Here is an 18,795-nt window from a genome sequence, read left to right on the forward strand (position 1 = left end):
CCTACCTCATTTTACATTGCCAAAATCTGCCTGATTTTTCAAGGAAAGATGTTGGCACTATCTTAGGCTGCTTGCCTGACAGATCAAGGACACATACCGAATCTCTTGCCTTCAAACCCAGTACAGTTTGACTCAGTGTGCTGAGATTAGCAGCACACAGCATGTTCTTTAGCCAAGTAAATAATAGGTTAATATTATTCCCCTGTGATAGTTAATTTTATGTGTCAACTTGGCTAGATCACGGTAGCCAGTTTTTGGTCAAACACCAATCTAGATGTTGCTGTGAAGGTATTTTTTAGATGTGATCAACATTTAAATCAGTAGTTTTGAGTCAAATCAATGACCCACCATTGAGTGAGTAGACTTCCTCCAATCAGCTGAAGGCCTTAAGAGAAAACCACTGCGGTTCCCCAAGGGAAAAAGAATTCTGCCTTCAGACTCAAGTTGCAAAAACCACTCTTTCCTGCATCTCCTGCCTGCCCCGAAGATCTCAAATGCATGAGCTCCCACAACGGCATAAGCCAACCCCTTAAAATAAATCAGCTCCTCTCCTTCCCTCTTTCTCTCATTGGTAATGTTTCTCTGGGGAACCCTGACCAATGCATATACCCTATATGTTATTCCTCTATGATTAGAAACACATCAGTAGCACTCTGCCACTTTCACTTTCCTTTTGCACATTTGTATTATTTATTTTTGCATAAACAGATGTCTCATATGCAATGGGTAACCTACTCTCTTTAGATAAATGGTGTCAGTAGGCTCTTCAGTCTCGAGAAGAGAAAGCATCTTTCCTCTTTCCTCTCTTCCACTCACATCTTTTCTTCATCAGCTTCCCACTGCACTAGCCCTGCCACAATCTCATCCAGCTCATAAACAAATGTCAACCATCTCACTCACCCTAGTGGGTGGCAAGGATTTGCAATCCAAGTATTTTGGGCTTCTTAGATCGGAAAACAAATTCAATTGCTATCTTGAGATCCAGGTGGTAGGAAAACTTAAAAACTAATAAATCATAGTTCTGTGTCTTTTTTTCCTTCTCATACTTTGACTTGATTATTATGTCCTAAATTGATTAATTTGCCCTCTATCATTGTTCTCAAGTTATAAACTGACGACTGCAAAAGCTTTGCACATTGCCAGCAATTCAGCTTCTCAGAAACAAAGGACAAAAATCTGATTTGGAGAGAAATCTCTACGGGATTAATTAACTCAGCAAAGATATTTACAGCACTGGGTAAACGTTGGATGATAGACTGAAGGTTGGGTTCATTCCTTATGTGCCACTGGCTAAAAAAACGCAGTTAATCTAGTATATTAAGCAAATGTTTAGGATGTAAAAAGAAGACAAAAGTGTTTTGTTCGTTCACTTGTTTTGCCAACCAAAAGTTCAGCTTCTGTTTCTTCTTCCATCTGAAGAAAGGTAATATCTAAGAAGAGCTCTAAAAGGAGTGGGTTAGTGTTCCTGTTAAGTTTCGTGCCTTAACATGATATTCATTGATTCTACTCACATTTGCTGAATTGCCAGAACTTTTAATAAACACATATGCTTTGGTCTTCTAGTTTCTGGTTTCTGAGGATTATGGTATTTTCCTAGGTTAGCCAGTCTTCTACCTTGGACAAAGCTCTATGACTATTTACTCAAGTAACCTATCTCTGGAGTTGTTAATGCTTCCCCATATTTCCTGCCATGCTCCTCTGAATGTCTGGATTGTGGAAATTAATATTCAGAGGGGAGTAGAAGAAATTTTCATTTAAAAAGTTAAATAATATGATATCACCCATATGTCTAGGGAGAGAAATGAAAATTTGGTCTCAAAGAGGCCATCTCTTCTTTCCATTTTCTCTATTGATGTGTTATTTTTAAAAGAAGGTACCTTTAGTTACTCATCATTTAATAATGGTAAATATTTTATTTTACCTCCCTATTTCCTTCTTTCAATAATATTTTTTACAGTCTAAAAAGGCATCAGTGTAAAAATATAAAAATAAAATGAAATGTTAACATTTCTGAAAAACCCAGTGATTGAGTGGAATGTCCATTTCTGTCGTGCATATATTGGCATGAAGGTTTGTTTTAGACAGAAGGTTCATTTATTTTTACTTGAGAAGTATCACTCTAACTTAAAAATATACAATATGCATTATATCTGTGCAAATAATACGCATCATTTAAAGGAAACAAAACAAGTAAACGTGTAGAGCTCCTTTAAAAATCTACCTGAGATGATCTAGAAGTGGTTTAGTCTAAAGCCGGAGGAATGGATGAAATAACCTTTTAATCCACCCTCCTTGTTCTAGAATTCTAAGACAGAAGAAAATATATTCTGATCACAGAAATGGCATTTTCTTCAGTAGAATACTTGCCAAAGGGAAGAAAGACATGTCTTGATGTTGTTGCAATAAAATTACCATGTTTTGCTCTAACTTTAAAATCCTAAAGGATATTTCATTAAAATTATGCTTTAATTATTCATTAGATATAATACACTTAACATTTCAATAATTAACTGCTCTAGTAAGAGGAGAGAAAAATCCAATGTGTTTATCTCCACCCTTTAAAATATCTAATTGTTACTGCCATCTTCCACCTCTACTTCAGAATGTGCCAGTGACTAGAAAATATCAGAAATCACTTAAGAACTGAATTTCAAGATGAAGATTTCTTCTTTCCTTTAAATTGCCCCTTGAAGGCCAGCAAAAATTGTATTTCTATTCATTCCCTCTGTCTCTGTGTCTCTCTGTCTCCCTCTCTCCTTCCCTCCCTCTTCCCCTCCATCTCTGTGCCTCCCTCTTGCTCTCTCCCCACAGGCTTTGGAAGATTCAAGATAGATTAAGTAGTAATGATGGGGAAAGGATAAATTGGGAGATTGGGATTGACATATACACACTACTATATATAAAATAGATAACTAATAAGGGCCTGCTGTACAGCACAGGAAACTCTACTCAATACTCTGTAATGACCTATATGGGAAAAGAATCTAAAAAAAGAGTGGATATATGTATATATATAACTGATTCACTTTGCTGTACACCTGAAACTAACACAACATTGTAAATCAACTATACTCCAATAAAAATTAATTTTATAAATAAATAATATGATAATACAAAACACTAGTAATAAAACACGGGTATGTTTTCTTAATAATTTTTTTTACAGTAGATCCTTGTCAGTTATCTATTTTAAATATAGCAATGTGTACATGTCAATCCCAAACTCCCAGTCCTAACAGGTTTGATATACATAAAAACTTGGAAAATTCCTACACATACACACACACACACACACACACACACACACAGTTTATGTTATCAAGTAATGGTAACTCAACAACTAAAAAAAGTTCCCAGAGCCAATAAAAAGCTGTTTTTAATAATATAAGAAGTTTCCTGTGTATTTCTGTAGCTCACCGGCCTTCAAGTGGAGCTCTCCACAGTAAATACGATTCAAAAGCTCAATCATTAATTCTATTTAGGTTTAATGTGTCATAAAGCTAAGGAAAGCAGGGCCATTTTCCTCTCTGCTGAGGCACGAAAAGTGTATTAACTATTCTAGCCAGTACTGTGAATGATTTATTAATTCAATTTTGGAAAGTGAGACTGTCAGATCATATAAGCACATATTATAAACAAACGATCTCTCTGAAGATTCTTATTCCTTCTCTTAGCTAAATGATTGACAATGCACTTCACTGATAAGCTCTCTCTCTCTCTCTCCCTCTCCCTCTAAACTCCCAAACACACACACACGTGCGCGCACACACACAACTCAAATAATCTAGGTATGGCCTATAATATCCTCTCATGCTTGAGACAGTACACCCAGCTCTAAATATAAATTTAAAGCACCTGGAATGAAATGAAGAAATTATTCCGAACTCAGACCTGAAAATTCCTGAGCCAACTGTGATGTAGTGAAAAGAACAATAGTGGGGATTCCAGTGAGCTGGATTCTACACTAGGATCTTCCAGGAAGCACAAATGACCTTGAGCAAGTCACTTCATCTGTGTCCATATCTACAAAGGGGAGGACTGAGTGGGCCCTACCATCTCTAACTCTCTATGAACCTTTGTGGTGACATGAGTGGAACATGATGACCTAATGAGAGTCTAGAATCAACCCAGCAGGACGATTCTCTGTGCGATTCTCCTCCATGTGCATTGACATAGTAACTGACAGATCTCAATGCTCAATCCATTCCTTCTGAGTAAATACACCATGGGGAAAACGCATATCATCTAACCTTAGAATCCCAATACTGGGGCAACATCAGAAAGAGTGTGTGTGTGTGTGTGTGGGTGTCCTTTAGGTTAAATCCACTAACCTCCCAGCATCAATTTGTTGTTGTTGTTGTTAAATTATTTATTTATTTTGGCTGTGTTGGGTCTTCGTTTCTGTGCGAGGGCTTTCTCTAGTTGCGGCGAGTGGGGGACACTCTTCATCGCGGCGGGCAGGACTCCCACTATCGCGGCCTCTCTTGTTGCGGAGCACAGGCTCCAGACGCGCAGGCTCAGTAGCTGTGGCTCACGGGCCTAGTTGCTCCGCGGCATGTGGGATCTTCCCAGACCAGGGCTGGAACCCGTGTCCCCTGCATCGGCAGGCAGATTCTCAACCACTGTGCCACCAGGAAAGGCCCCAGCATCAATTTTTAACCAAGGCTCTTCAATCATAGAATACCACTAGTGTTGTAGGATTCTGAAACCATTTTTATTACCACTTTCTGTAGTAGGACTTTCAATCCCTTCAATTCCTTTTTTACATACAGAGAAGCTTAGTTTTATTCCCATGGGAACTCTGAGAATTAAAATACAGAGATTATTTTAATCATGTGATAGTGATTCATTTCCTAAGATATTCAGTATGTGATCAATATGGGTGAAATCAAGGGATAATTTTCAAGATCAGAGAGCTGTTTGTAATTTTGCCTCATGCGGAAAGTACACTCACCTGTTTCCTAACCAAATTATGCTCAGTAGGAAATGTTTATTCCTTGTTCCTGACTAAAACTTTTTATAGGGAATATGCCCATTTCTGGCTCAGACAAAAACCTCAGGTGTAAAGCATTTAAAGATAAGATCAGGAAGGAGTGGTGAAGGAAGAGGCAGAACCAAACTTGATTTTATAAAAGTAGAAAAAGAACACTAGTCGTTTAATATTAAAAAGTCATCACTTATCCTTACAAAAGCTGTTGCCGTGATGCTTTATGTGCAAGAGATATTTCAGTTGTAAAATCATGTTCCACAATATCTATTAACACTTTTCTGCCTGGGGCTCTCTTTATAGATATTGTCCTCAAAAGTACTCACATATTATGTCCCCCAAATTGCAAATGCAAATAAGATAGTTTCGATATGACTATGACTTCCTTTAATTATACCATAGGAGCCACATTAGAATTTAGCTTCTTAAATTTAAATGCAAGATTTTTTACTTTATTTTGTCCTTTGCCTTTTTCAAATTAAGGCTATATTTAAATTAATTATTATAACCATGCCCTTTATGGGTAAAAGTGCATCTCCCAAAAAATTCATGTTTTGAAATTCTGCCAGTACCGATGAATGTGACCTTATTTGGAAATAGGGTCTTTGCAGTTGATAAAGTTAAAATGAGGTCATGAGGGTGGGCCCTCATCCTATAGGACTGTGTCCTTATAAAGGGGGAAATGTGGACATAAAGAGAGAAATGCACACAGGGAAGATGTCACGGGAAGGCGAAGGCAGAGCTGGGGTGATGTGTCTACAAGCCAAGGAATGCCAAAAGTTTCCAGTAAACTACAGAAGCGAGGACAGAAACCTGGGGCAGATTCTCCATCACAGCCTTCAGAAGGAACCGACCCTGCTGACACCTTGATCTTGGACTTCTGGCCTCCGGAACGGTGAGATCACAAATTTCTGTTGTTTAAGCCACTCAGTTTGCAGTACTTTGTTTACGGCAGTCCTAGGAAACTAATTCAGTGCCTGTATTTATTATTTGCATGTGTGTTTGTTTTTGATTCCAACGTGAGAAAGCTTCAGATGCTCAAAATGAGGAACGTAGCTTACAGAGACTGGCTCCGCTGATTGGCTGAACTTCAGCTGAAATGGAGGGATGTTCCCTTTGTGGTCCACATCTTTTGTTGTTGTCTCTGTTGCTTTAAGTTCAGCCCATTAAATTGTGGCCATAGCATTGTGCCCATAGACTCCAACCAAAAAATTTGAATTAATTCCCAGTTAGAGAATCAATAGATCCCTCCCAACCCATTTCTCCTTCCCTCTTTCTCCCCTCTTCCACGCTCTTTCCCTTTTGCAGTTTATCCCTCAAATTTCTTTCTGCACTAACAAGATTTTGACAATTTGCCTCAGGAGAAATTAGCCCCCATGTCTCCCAGGCAGCTGGTCAGTGTCTCAGACTCGCTGTGAGTTTCTTCCAAGCCTACTATGTAGAATACAGAATGGGGTGAGCAGACGGGTGGAAGAAGGCTGTGAATCTGAGTCCAACTCTTTATTGAAGCCTTTTAAAATACGGAAGATGGGCTTCCTGAATCCCTTGAATCCCCCTCCAGACTTCTGGTTTCAAAGAGGATAAGATAACAGGCCCCCAGACCACCTGCGTTCTGTTCTCTGTCATTTGCTCAGAGACCTGATGGGTGACTCTGTAATAATACCACTGCAGACACTTCTCTATTCCTCAGACAAAAAACAGATAATTAAATGCATGTTTCTATCATTATTCTCTATTTATACAGGGTCGTGCATAGTGAATTAATATCTCCAAATATCCCACTTATATTAAAGAAAAACTGGATAAGAATCAATTTGTATCTACTGCTACTGTGCTTAAATCGCTATGTTTTTCTATTTGCTTTTTAGCCTCAGGCAGGAGTAGTCCAGGAAAAGCAAATAAAAAGTTGGAAAACCAGAAGATCGTTTTTCCCCCAAAGTCTTTGCTTCCACAACGTTGATATACCATTGTGAACAGATTTGGATGGGTTTTCAGAGCCTCTTTCGTAATCTGTCTATTCCCCACAAAGAAAGAAAAATCCCACAAACCAATAATACATTTTGATTCTCATCTAAACCTACAGGGTCAGCAAAACTGAGCTATAAATTTCCCTACCACTGCTTCTCGGGAGATTTCTAGTATTTCTGAATGGGCCAGAAATCAGTGAAAATGGCCTCTCTCTTGCCATATTTTGGCATTTGGGCTACAAGAAAGAGAAAAAAAGCATAGATTTATATGGAGATTTTACCGCCGTTTTTTCATCAAGCTGCACTGGCCTCAGTAGCTGATTGCATGGGGCTTCTGGGGCCTGGCCTTAGTGCCTGTGAACCATCAGTGAGCTTCAGGAGCTGGGCTCCATCTCTCAAGGTTCTCATAGCCATTGTGGGCACAGAGGATGGCATTAACCCTCCTCCCAGGAAAGTGAGGCCCATTTAACTCCTCTGGAAATAATTGTAAACTTGACTTCCTAAGGAGAAGATGGGAATGCAAAGGTTATTGTGCCTTCTCTAAGATTTTTGCACCCTTCAGAAACTTGCTGGAATCACTTCCCTGTAAAGAATAAGTGACAAGGCTGAAGTGATCCACTGGGATTTACTCTCAAAGAAACAGGCCATGATGATGGGATAGGAGAGGGATGTTTTCATAACACATCTTTGGGGTGGAGCCCCCTTTAGGCTACATGAGCAAATGTTTTTTGAGTCACCCCAAATCACTGTGTGAGCATCTTTTTTTTGGCCCAGCCCTGTGGCATGCAGGGTCTTAGTTCCCAGACCAGGGATCGAACCCATGCCCCCTGCAATGGAATCCTAACCGCTGGACCACCAGGGAAGTCCCCATGTCTACATGTTTCTGATGGCCCAATTTCCCAAGAATGAAATTAGGTGACTACAACGAGAATGATGGGCTGCCCAGACCATCTTCCAGGAAGTGACATGTGAGTGGTTGCATGACTTGCAGGGTTTCTCTGGGCATCTGGTTGATGCCCACAGATGGATGGCGGATTGAATAACCCACCTAGAAGGAGTCTGGGCTCATGGTACCTTGCCCAGAAGGTACTGCCACCCTGACAGTTGAAGGCATGGCAGGGGCACTTAGAAAATATCAAGGCAAGAGCTGCAAAGAGCTGGAGGGAGTAAGGGGTCCCTGAGCACTGAACAGAATCAGGTCCACTTGCCCACATCAAATAGTGGTACGGCTTTGGGCTAACCTATTAAAGTGATGTGATTTAAATGTGTGATGCCCAAATGAGAATTTTACAGATAGTGTTTGAATATACGAATCAACATCAGATAATAGTGAAAAAGGGAAAATCACTTTTGTTTGATTAAAATACGTTATCTGAGTGTTATTCAAATATTTAAACAGCCATGCTTTTGTACACGCCCACATACTGTGTTATTGTTCGAGAAAATAACTACTTGCACAAATGACTGTATATGATTAGGCTATTTGCAATATGTGCTCCACAAAGTAAAAATGAAATGGCTGAATCGTATCAAATATTTGAACAACATATGTTGATGTGTAAACTGTTGCTGGAAAATAGGCCATTTTTACAGAAGTTCAAAAATGCTGCAACAGTTATTTCTGTTGCTATGGTTTCAAAATTGTTTTATAATGTTACATGGTAATTTTGGTCTTCACATGAACTTTTTTGCTTGTCCATTTTTAAGGAGAAAGAGCAAATGTAAAGAACTTCCATTTTTAGCACTATGGTCAACTAATATAAAGCAGTGAAAAAGGCTGGAAAATATATAGAGAGTCAAGAGGCAATTTGTTGAGACTGGGGAAGGCAAAGTGAGAACTGTCACTCTCCTCCCCCAAAACCAGGACTGAAGGGCTACATTCTCAATTACAAGGTAAACTATAAAAAAAAAAAATATATATATATATATATATATACAGGTACCCACCTTAACCTGTCACTCTGTGTAAAAACAAAACAAAACAAAAATTCTTCCCAGGGTCTATAACCACAGGTCTGCCCTTACATGAGTGCACAGTTTGAATGATCCTCATTGCTCCTTCCAAACCGTTGCCCCTCTCTCCTCTCCTAAAGCCTCCTGACTTTGACTTTCATGCCATCAGACTCCACCACGTTCACTCATTCCTTCTTCAAGTCATATACACACACTTGGATGTTCCCATGATTCCTTAAATATTTTAGCTGCTGACTCATTCACTCTCTCCAACATCTTTAATGCTGCTCCAGTCACAATCCTTTGTATTTGCCAATAAAACAAAAATGATCTTTCCAATATAATGCCAGTGTAGCAATATAACTCCTTGGTTTCCTCTCCTTTATTAATCTTTTCCCTACCTAACCTCAACCGTGAACTCTTATATTCTTGCTGTATACCATCTCATTGTTGAATGAATAAATGATGAATGCTGTAGAATGAACACAAAGAATTTTTTTTTTTTTTATTTGGTTGTGCCGGGTCTTATTTATTTATTTATCTATTTATTTATATTTTATTTTTGGCTGTGTTGGGTCTTCATTTCTGTGCGAGGGCTTTCTCTAGTTGCGGCAAGCGGGGGCCACTCTTCATCGCGGTGCGCGGGCCTCTTCACTAACGCGGCCTCTCTTGTTGCGGAGCACAGGCTCCAGACGCGCAGGCTCAGTAGTTGTGGTTCACGGGCCTAGTTGCTCCGCGCCATGTGGGATCTTCCCAGACCAGGGCTCGAACCCGTGTCCCCTGCATTAACAGGCAGATTCTCAACCACTGCGCCACCAGGGAAGCCCAAGAATTTTAAATGTAATGCTGTAGACAATGTTTGTGTCCTCCCAAAATTCATAGATTGTAACCTAAGCCCCAATGTGATGGTATTTGGATGGAGGACCTTTAGGAGGTGATTAAGTCATGAGGGTAGAGACCTCATGAGTGGGATTAATGCCTTTATAAGAGACCCCAGAGGGTTCTCTCACCCCTTCCACCACGTGAGGGTGCAGCAAGAAGATGGCTATCTGTGCAAACCAGGAAGGGGCTCTCACCAGATACCAAATCTGCTAGTTCTTTGATCTTGGACTTCAAAGCCTCCAGAAGTGTGAGAAAAATTTTTTTTGTTTATATGCCACACAGTCTATAGTCTTTTCATTATAGCAGCCCAAATGGACTAAGAAATTGGTGCTGGGAGTGGGATACTATTGTGACAAATACCTAAAAATGGGGAAGAAGCTTTGGAACTGGGTAATGCATAGAGGCTGGAAGAGTTTTCAGGTTCATGCTAAAAAAAAAAAGTCTGCATTGTCTTGAACAGACTGTTAAGAGTGATTCTGATGAGAGCTCAGAAAGAAAAAGGAAAAGGAAAGCTTTAGAGAAACTCTCAATCTTCTTGGAGAATACCTAAGGAATCTTGAAATGAATGTTGATTGGTTGGTAAAACCAATCAACCAAAAAATATGGTTGGTAAAGACCATTCTGATGAGATCTCAGACGGAAATGAGGAACATGTTTTGGACAATGGAAGAAAACCATCCTTGTTATAACGCGGCAAAGAACTTGGCTGAATTGTGTTTATGTTCTAGTGTTCCTGGAAGGTAGAACTTGCTAGTAATGAAATTATACATTAAACTGAACCTATTTCTAAGCAAAGTGTTGAAGGTATGGCTTGACTTCTGGCTGCTTATAGTAAGATGTGAGAAAAGAGAAATGATTTAAAGACGGAATTGTTAATCAAAAAGGAAAGCAGCACTTAAAGATTTGGAAAATTCTCAGCCTATGTATATGAGAAAGAATGAGAAAGCTTCTCAGGGAAGAATGTTAAGGGTGTGACCAAGAGACCAAATGGTCAGGAGATTAGTATGGATCAGCCATCTCAACGGAAGGCAGGAACTATTCTCCAAGACAGTGAAAGAAGGACCCTGAAGGCAATTCAGAGATCATCAGGCCCGCCCCTTCCATCACAGGCCCAGAGTGCAAGGCCTGGGAGCAGAGCAGTTTCACAGGAGGGGCCCCTGGTACCTGCAGGACCTTGGACCCTTGCACTCCTTGCGCTCCATTGCCATGCTTCTCAGCTGCCCCAGGTGCAGCTCTGGCTACCTCAGTGATGCACAGGCCACAGTGGCCACCTCTCCAGAGGACACAAGCAGCAAACCTTGGTGGCTTTCAGGCAGCACTGCCTCTACAGGTTGCCCAGGCCCTGGCTGCCTCCACTTAGATTTCAAAGAACAAGACCAACATCGATGGTAGGACCCAAGCAGAGAGCTGTCACAAGGACTGGCCACCCAGAGCAGTGGGGACAGGGCTGTACGAAGCTGTGGGCAGAGATCCTTGGGGGTCCAAGCAGTGCCCGCAAAGCTGCAAAGGCAGGACGGCAGCCCCACTGGGTCCAGGAGGCAAGACCGTTGCCCCAATGTACTGGAAAGCAGGACCTCTGCTCAAGTGCATCCGGAAGGTGAGACCCCCTGCCCCAGTGGGCCTGGAGGACAGAACGTTAAGCCAAAGATTATTCTGGAGCCCTAGACTTTAATGTTGTATGTGCCCTATTGGGTTTTGGACTTGCTCAGGACCTGTCACTCCTTCCTTCTTTCCTATTTCTCCCTTTTGGGTGGAAACGTATATCTTATGCCTGTCCCAGCATTGCATTTTAGAAGCACATAATTTGTTCAATTTCACAGGTTCACAGCTAGAGAGCAATTTGTCTCAGGATGAATTATATCTTGATTCTCATTCATATCTGATTTAGATGTTATTTAGATGAGACTTTGGATCTAGAATTTAGGTTAATATTGGAACGGGTGAATACTTTTGAGACTGTTGGGCTGGAATACATGTACTTTGCATGCAAAAAGGACATAAATGTGGGGGGAACAGGAGCAGAATGCTATCAACTGAATGTCTGTGTTCCCCTCCCCCGCATATTCATGTGTTGAAACCTAACCCACCCCCGATGTGATGGTATTAGGAAATGAGGCTGTGGGGAGGTGATCAGGTCATGAGGGTGGAGCTCTTGTGAATGAGATTAGCACCCTCATAAAAAAAGACCCCAGAGGGTTCCCTCACCCTTGTGAGGATACAGCAAGAAGATGGCTGTTTATGAAAATCAAGAAGGGTCTCTCACCAGATACCAAATCTGCTGGTTCCTTGATCTTGAACTTCCCAGCTGCCAGAACTGTGAGAAAAATTTTTTTGTTGTTTGGAATCCCAACCAGTCTATAGTATTTTCATTGTAGCAACCCAAATGGACTAACTTAGTTCATGGATGCACTGACTCAATGTTATTTAGGCTGGTCTATACATGCAATGCCATTCACAATCACAATAGGGTTTTTCATGGAAGTTGACCAACTAAGAGGCAAGAATAATCATGACATAATAATCCTGGCAATATTGGGAAAAAACAAGCCAGAACAATTTATCTAATAAGATATTAAATTATCATAAAGCTATAATTATTAAGACAATGTAGAATTAGCAGAAGGATATAGAAATAGACCAATGGAAGAGAGAATTCAGAATCCAGACCCATACAGATAAAGAAGTGCATGAAAGAGGTAGCAACACACATCAGTAGGGAAAGGAAAGACTATTCAACAAATTGTACTGAGATAGTTGGTTAACCACGTGAAAAAGATGGATTATTTTATAATACTATAAATATATGCAAAATGAAGCCTTAATCGTGAAATGCAGAATGTTTAGAAGAAAATATTAGAGCACATCTTTATATGCTCAGGCTAAGGAAGGAAACTGCTTCCTTTCCCTTTCCTATAAAATCCTCCACCTATTGCCAGCAAATGGGTTATCTTCTATCTGCGCTGTTCTTATCAACTAAACTTTCTATATTCTTGGTTCTAGACTCCTCTGCCTTCGCCCCTCATTCCTTTCATTTAAAGAAGAGTTTATTTATACACTTTCTCATGTTCTGTTTCGCATCCACAAAATACTCATAGTCTATTTTCCATCCACACATCCATTAAACAGATTGGATGACCAAGAACCCTCCTTAATTTCCTTGCTATCTAAGCAGCATAAAGCTGTAAATAAAAATTCCCCATCTGAAATTTGAAAAAAAAAAATCCCTGACCAAAAAAAAACCAAAAACAGAATAGCAAATTGCTGTAAAGAAACAACTTTATAGTAATAAGACAAAAAACAATTGTACGTTATCATCATACTCCCACTTATAAAGCTGTTTCCCATGGGGACGTGGGTTAAGGATTCTGTAATCACTATGTGTGTATACCGAAACTGAACCACTAAGTCAACGGATGATGGATGGAGGGATCCAGGTTTCTAACTGTTGGAGTTGCGGTTTTCAGATAAGCAAGGGGATGACGCTTGAATGAACAACGTGATAATGGATTAGAGTTTGATACATCAGTATGAACTCATGTTTAGCTTAATATACATAGAGATAGTTACGTATAGAAATATTTATAGATTCATATATATTTATATATGTGTTAGTACATACACGTACATTTCCTCATACTGTCAGCTAGGGAACTAGAAGGAACAACACCCCAGCAGCAGTAAGCACACCTAACACACAGATCTTGGTTTCTAATTCAGGTCTCCCATAAAAAGATCCAGGTCTCCTTAGAGAAATGGCTAATTTTAAGACTGCAGCAAAAAATTTACAAGATGACCCTGGAGCATCTTATAGTGACAGAAAGTAAGGAAGTGCTCAAAAAAAAAAAAAAAAGAATCCACAATGATGGCAGTATGTCAAAGGGACACAAAGAGCCAACTGAAAGGTCTCCCAATAGCCAAAGCTGAATAAACTTAAGTAACAAAATAAATAAAGTAATAATGTATTATAACTCACATATAAAATAAGTACCCTTGAGTTCACGCCAATATAAACGATTGAGTAAATAAATAAGTGAGGGAAAATAGACAAACTTCCCAAGCAGAATTCTAAATAATTTATGTGCGTACTCCACCCTCAAGGAGACGAAGCACAAATCCCCATTCCTTAAGTGCAGGCTGAACATAGTGACTTTCTTCCAAATAATACACTAAAAACAGGGATTGGTGGGGAGAGCAAGTATCCAGTGAGTAAACCTGACAATTACTAACTCAGTCAGGTGATCAACGTTACATCAACAGTGATAATTCATTGATAACTCATGATGCTTGTATGTACCCTTGATATGATGTAATGAGAATGACACTTTACCTCTGTAGTCCGCTCTTAGAAACACCTAACTCCAGTCCAATTGTGGGAAAAATCATCAGACAAATATTAATTTGAGGGCCAAATACATGACCAGTACTCCACAAAATTGTCAGGGTTATCAAAAACAAGGAAATCTGAGAAACTGTCAAGCCTAGAGACCTCTAAGGAGACAGGACAAAAAAATGTAATGTGGTTTCCTGGAGATCCTGGAACAGAAAAAAAGGACGCTAGGTAAAAACTAAGAAATAAATTATGGCCTTTCGTTAAAAATAATGTGTCAAAATTGGCTCATTAGTTATGACAAATACACCATTCTAATGCAAGATGTTACCCATAGGAAAAACTGGTGCGATACATATGGAAACTCTGTACTGTCTCAATTTTTCTATAAATCTGAAACTATTCTAAAATACAAAGTTTATTAAAAAACAAACAAAAGAACCCCACCACCTTTGTTGAATGCCCTGGGCTCTTTGACAAAGGATCTGGAGAGAGGTCTCTGAGATCAGATACAGCCCAAATGGCATCATCTCAGTAAGAATTCCCCAACAATTTGATCTAACAGTCTCCACAGTTACTTGTTGCCATGGTTCATTTTACTCTATTCTCAGAACTTAGCACCACCTAAACAGTCTTGTTTCTTTATTTATGTCATATATCCTCTGTCTCCTGAAGTAGAACGTAAGCTCATGAGACCAGGCGCCTTGTGTGTTTTGTTTAATCCTGTGCTTAGCACAGTGTCTGGGCTTTAGTGGGTCCTCATTAGATATTAACTGGATAAATGATCTTTAAAATCACTTGGAATCATGAACTCATATGGCCACACAAGATGAAAACAAACCACTTAACCATTGCACCTCAGGAGTGCAATACACCAGCAAGCACTTACCCACCCAGGAACACTGAATCCACACATTTGTAGTTGTGGAATTTCAAACCTGGACGTGTCCTGAAAGATGATGCAGTGTAGGGTCCACATTTTCTAAATGGGATGAAAAATAAGAAATCATGGACTTTAATGTCTTTGAGTAACTTTAGGTAAAGAACTGTAATTGTATCAATAATAAGAACTATGTCATTCAAAGTGGCTTCCTAACCATGAAGTCAAGGGAAGAGTAAATAGTTATTTGCTGTTTATATTTCAGTGTCCATGGCAATGCCCAGTACCATATAAACAAAAAACAAGGAGTTCAAGTCGTACAGAATTAAACCATATCAACTTTCTAAGCTCAGTTATAAAATTCTTTCCCTGTATGTCCTAAGAGTGAGAAGTAAGATATATAACCAAAATAATTTGACCACTTAAATTTGTAAACTATTTTTGTTATTGGAAATTGTGTTTGTTATTGGAAATTATGTTTATTCACTTAGGACATAAAACATGTTTTATAAGAATTAAATTTTCTCACTTAAGCTGTGAAATGAATTCCTTAGGTTTGTATTAATTTACCACCTTCTCAATATATTATGTGGCATCTCTTGCTATCCAAAACCAACAAGCAGACAAATAAATAAACTACCGGGTCTGGTTTTCTCCTTGCAGAATTGCAAACTACCACCAGTTCAAATCCAGACACAATATAACGTCTTGGGTTTTTGGTTTTTGGTTTTTGGTTTTTTCACAAAGGAGGTAAAAACAGTATATTCAACATTCATTAAAGGCTTACTATGAGACAATCACTCATTTTATTCCTACTTTTAATTTAATCATCACAGCAATGCTTTAGAGCAGGTTCAGTAATTATATCTATGTAAAAGTAAGTAAATTGAGAAACAGAAAATATGAGTAACCTTTTCGAGTCACACATCTAGTAAGTGATAGGCTTCAGAACCAAACATTCTCACTTTAGAAAATAAGTGCTCATTCTGTATATGAATAACTTCTTTGGGCCTAATCCAACCGGAGTGATAATAAAACTACATGGGACAAAAATAAAGAGTCCTGTTGAAATTTAAGTTCATGATCTTCTTTGCTTTCTCTTCCTCAAGCAAGCACACGTCTCTTATCAGTGCAACTCTGAGCGTGTACTAACTTGATGAAAAAAAGATAGTGGTGTGCATTATAAATATGGAAAAGAATGAGTAATTTTCTATTGACAAATTTCTGATGATTAATTGAGACATTTAAAAATAAATGTCTTCTTCCTCCAGTCATTGTATGAGGTATTGCCAGATTGATTTTCTTATGGCACAAATTAATCATATCAGTCCCCTATTCAAATGCTGCAGCCTCCTCAACTTATTGGACTATTGAACACAGCATAGGCTTCTGTGTTTAGGATTCAAAATCTCCATCTTCTGACCCAAATCTACCTCTCCACTAATTACTTACTTATAAGTCATTCTACTGGCAATCCAAACTGGGAGTCACACTCCAAACAAGCTTTCCAATCTCCCATTTCTACTCCATTGCTTGTGACAGACCCTCTACCTAGTAGATCTCCTCCTAATTTCCATTTGGAGAAATACCCCCAAGCCTTCAAGGTCCAGACAAACTTCATGGAGCCTGATTAGGTTTCTGAAAACAGAAGCAATTCCTCCCTCTGCTGAAGTGTCATAGAACTGTGTTCATACTTAGCTTTATTTTACTTGCATATTACACAGATTCAAATGATAGGTAAATATCACCCACCTAGAGATAAGCTCTTTGAAGTAATGAACTTTATATACCTTGTGGCCCCAAGTTCACTACCTTATTCATTGTAATTGTTCTATAGATATCTGTGTAGAAATGAATGTAGTTGGATGCACTATCATTGTCATCTCAATTTACTCGATGAATAATTCTATAGTAAGGGCTATGGAGAGAGACTGAAGAATATAGAATAAAATTAAAAAACTGCTTACTGTCTTCATATGCCTTATATATCAGTGATCACCTCTCTTTTGATGAAAACATAAATTTTAAATAAACTATTAATATTACTCATAGTTGTCAATGTCATTAATTCCCAATGTGAAAATAAGGAAATATGTGAATACAAATTGAAGATAAGTAAGGCTTCATATAAATAAAAGATGAAATGCAACTCAAGGCTAACATATTAGCAAGGGAAAAATAATGTAATTTAAAGTTTCTAGTGCGTCTTACCTTAGGCAGTCTTTCTGCCATGTATTAATATGAAAGATGTTCATTCAGTGTATAATAAGTACACTAGTTTTATTTAATTAGAGCATATAATACCATCTATGTTTATTGTCATTTTGATTGAAAATTCAGATAGAGTGCTTTGAGTGGTAGATCCCTTAGCAGATTTTTTTTTCACCTTACAAGTTCACGTTTATAGTGGAAAAATTAGAAACTGTGAACGAACAAAAAAGTTCAAGGAAAGAAAGGCATTATTGGGTCTACTACACAATGAGAATTTCTGGACACATTTTATTGTGTATTCTTACATCACATATGTATTATGTATATCATGTTTGTAAAAACTAGGATCACACTACAGATATGGTTTCATAAATTGTTTTTCTCACATAACAAGTGAATATTTTCCCATATTGGTAAATATAGATTGATATTATCATTTCGATTGGCTAAATATCTACTTAATCATTTTTTGTACACTTAAAAGACTCACGGTTTTTATCTATTATAAACAACACAACAATGAACATCCTTTCTATACATCTTTGCATATTTTTCCAAGTACTTCCTTAAGAAAAATAACTTGATGTGGAATTGTTGATTGAATATATATGAACATTTTAATGGTATATTTGAAATATTGTTAGAGCCCTCTGGAAAGACTGCAGTAATTTAATACCCGCTGACATATAAACTAACACTGGATAGTCACTCTAAACGCAATATGCGCTTATTGAAAGAAGAAAATAATCTCTCACAGCTCTTTTAATTTAGGCCCAGTTGTCTAGCCAAGTGAATATCATGAGTCCCTCTAATTATGAAGGACAAGACCTGAATCAGACCTTCAGCTCCCAAGTCACAGGAAGTATTGCCAACTGGCATTTTCATACTTCAACCCAGACTTTAATTAACCCTAACAGAAAAGATGCCCAATTTACTTTAATCAAATAAAAACAACAAAACCAAGCCATGAATTGGAGGCTTGCCTCACAGCCGGTCTCATTTCAATGAGACCAGCATGAACTCTTTCTCAGTCTTCCTCTGTTTTCTTACACCTTTGTGCTTCTGAGACTTCTTGTTTTACATGAGTCTCATCCTTGGAACTTGCTCTGTCGGAGGGAGGGTTATGATTAAAAGAAAACGTGGCCCCTCCATCCTGTTATCTGTGCCCCTTTCCTGGTGAGGTCTCTCTACCTCCTTTAATGATCTGCTCTTAGCAGGTGGGAGAGGGCATGGATAAACCATGCCACCGTGGAATTCAAGGAACGGGATCTGTCGATATAAATGGTACCCTACCTGTCAGAGGATCTCTCAGGAACTGACAAGTAAGAGACACATAATTACCAGGAACGATTTTCTCCTTGAAAGTAAAATAGAACTAATAAACATAATGCCCACAGGGTGTACAGACAAAAGCAGCTCTCCTGGTGCCCTTCTGACTATTTCACTGCCGCTTGCCACCCCTTGCATCCTGTAATAAAGTGACCTCTCAAACAAGGATTTATTACATTTTTCAGGTTGCCATAAGGTGGAGTTTTCAGTTGCATCTACTGCTGAGTGGTTAACTAAAGTCTAAATTAGGGAGAAGTTA

The 18,795-nt window shown here is 38.8% G+C and overlaps 1 protein-coding gene across 1 annotated transcript in view; it reads right to left on the bottom strand.

The window, feature by feature from the left end:
* Positions 1–18,795, bottom strand: part of LOC309619657 (uncharacterized protein) — a 386,823-nt gene that overhangs the window by 21,471 nt on the left and 346,557 nt on the right. Inside the window, exon 3 of the mRNA XM_082375087.1 lies at positions 15,010–15,098. Within this exon, the coding sequence (XP_082231213.1) occupies positions 15,010–15,098 (89 nt within the window). The remainder of the gene's footprint in view (positions 1–15,009; positions 15,099–18,795) is intronic.

This window comes from Balaenoptera borealis, assembly GCF_965194805.1.
Source record: "Balaenoptera borealis genome assembly, chromosome: 21".
In the NCBI taxonomy this organism is placed as follows: domain Eukaryota; kingdom Metazoa; phylum Chordata; class Mammalia; order Artiodactyla; family Balaenopteridae; genus Balaenoptera; species Balaenoptera borealis.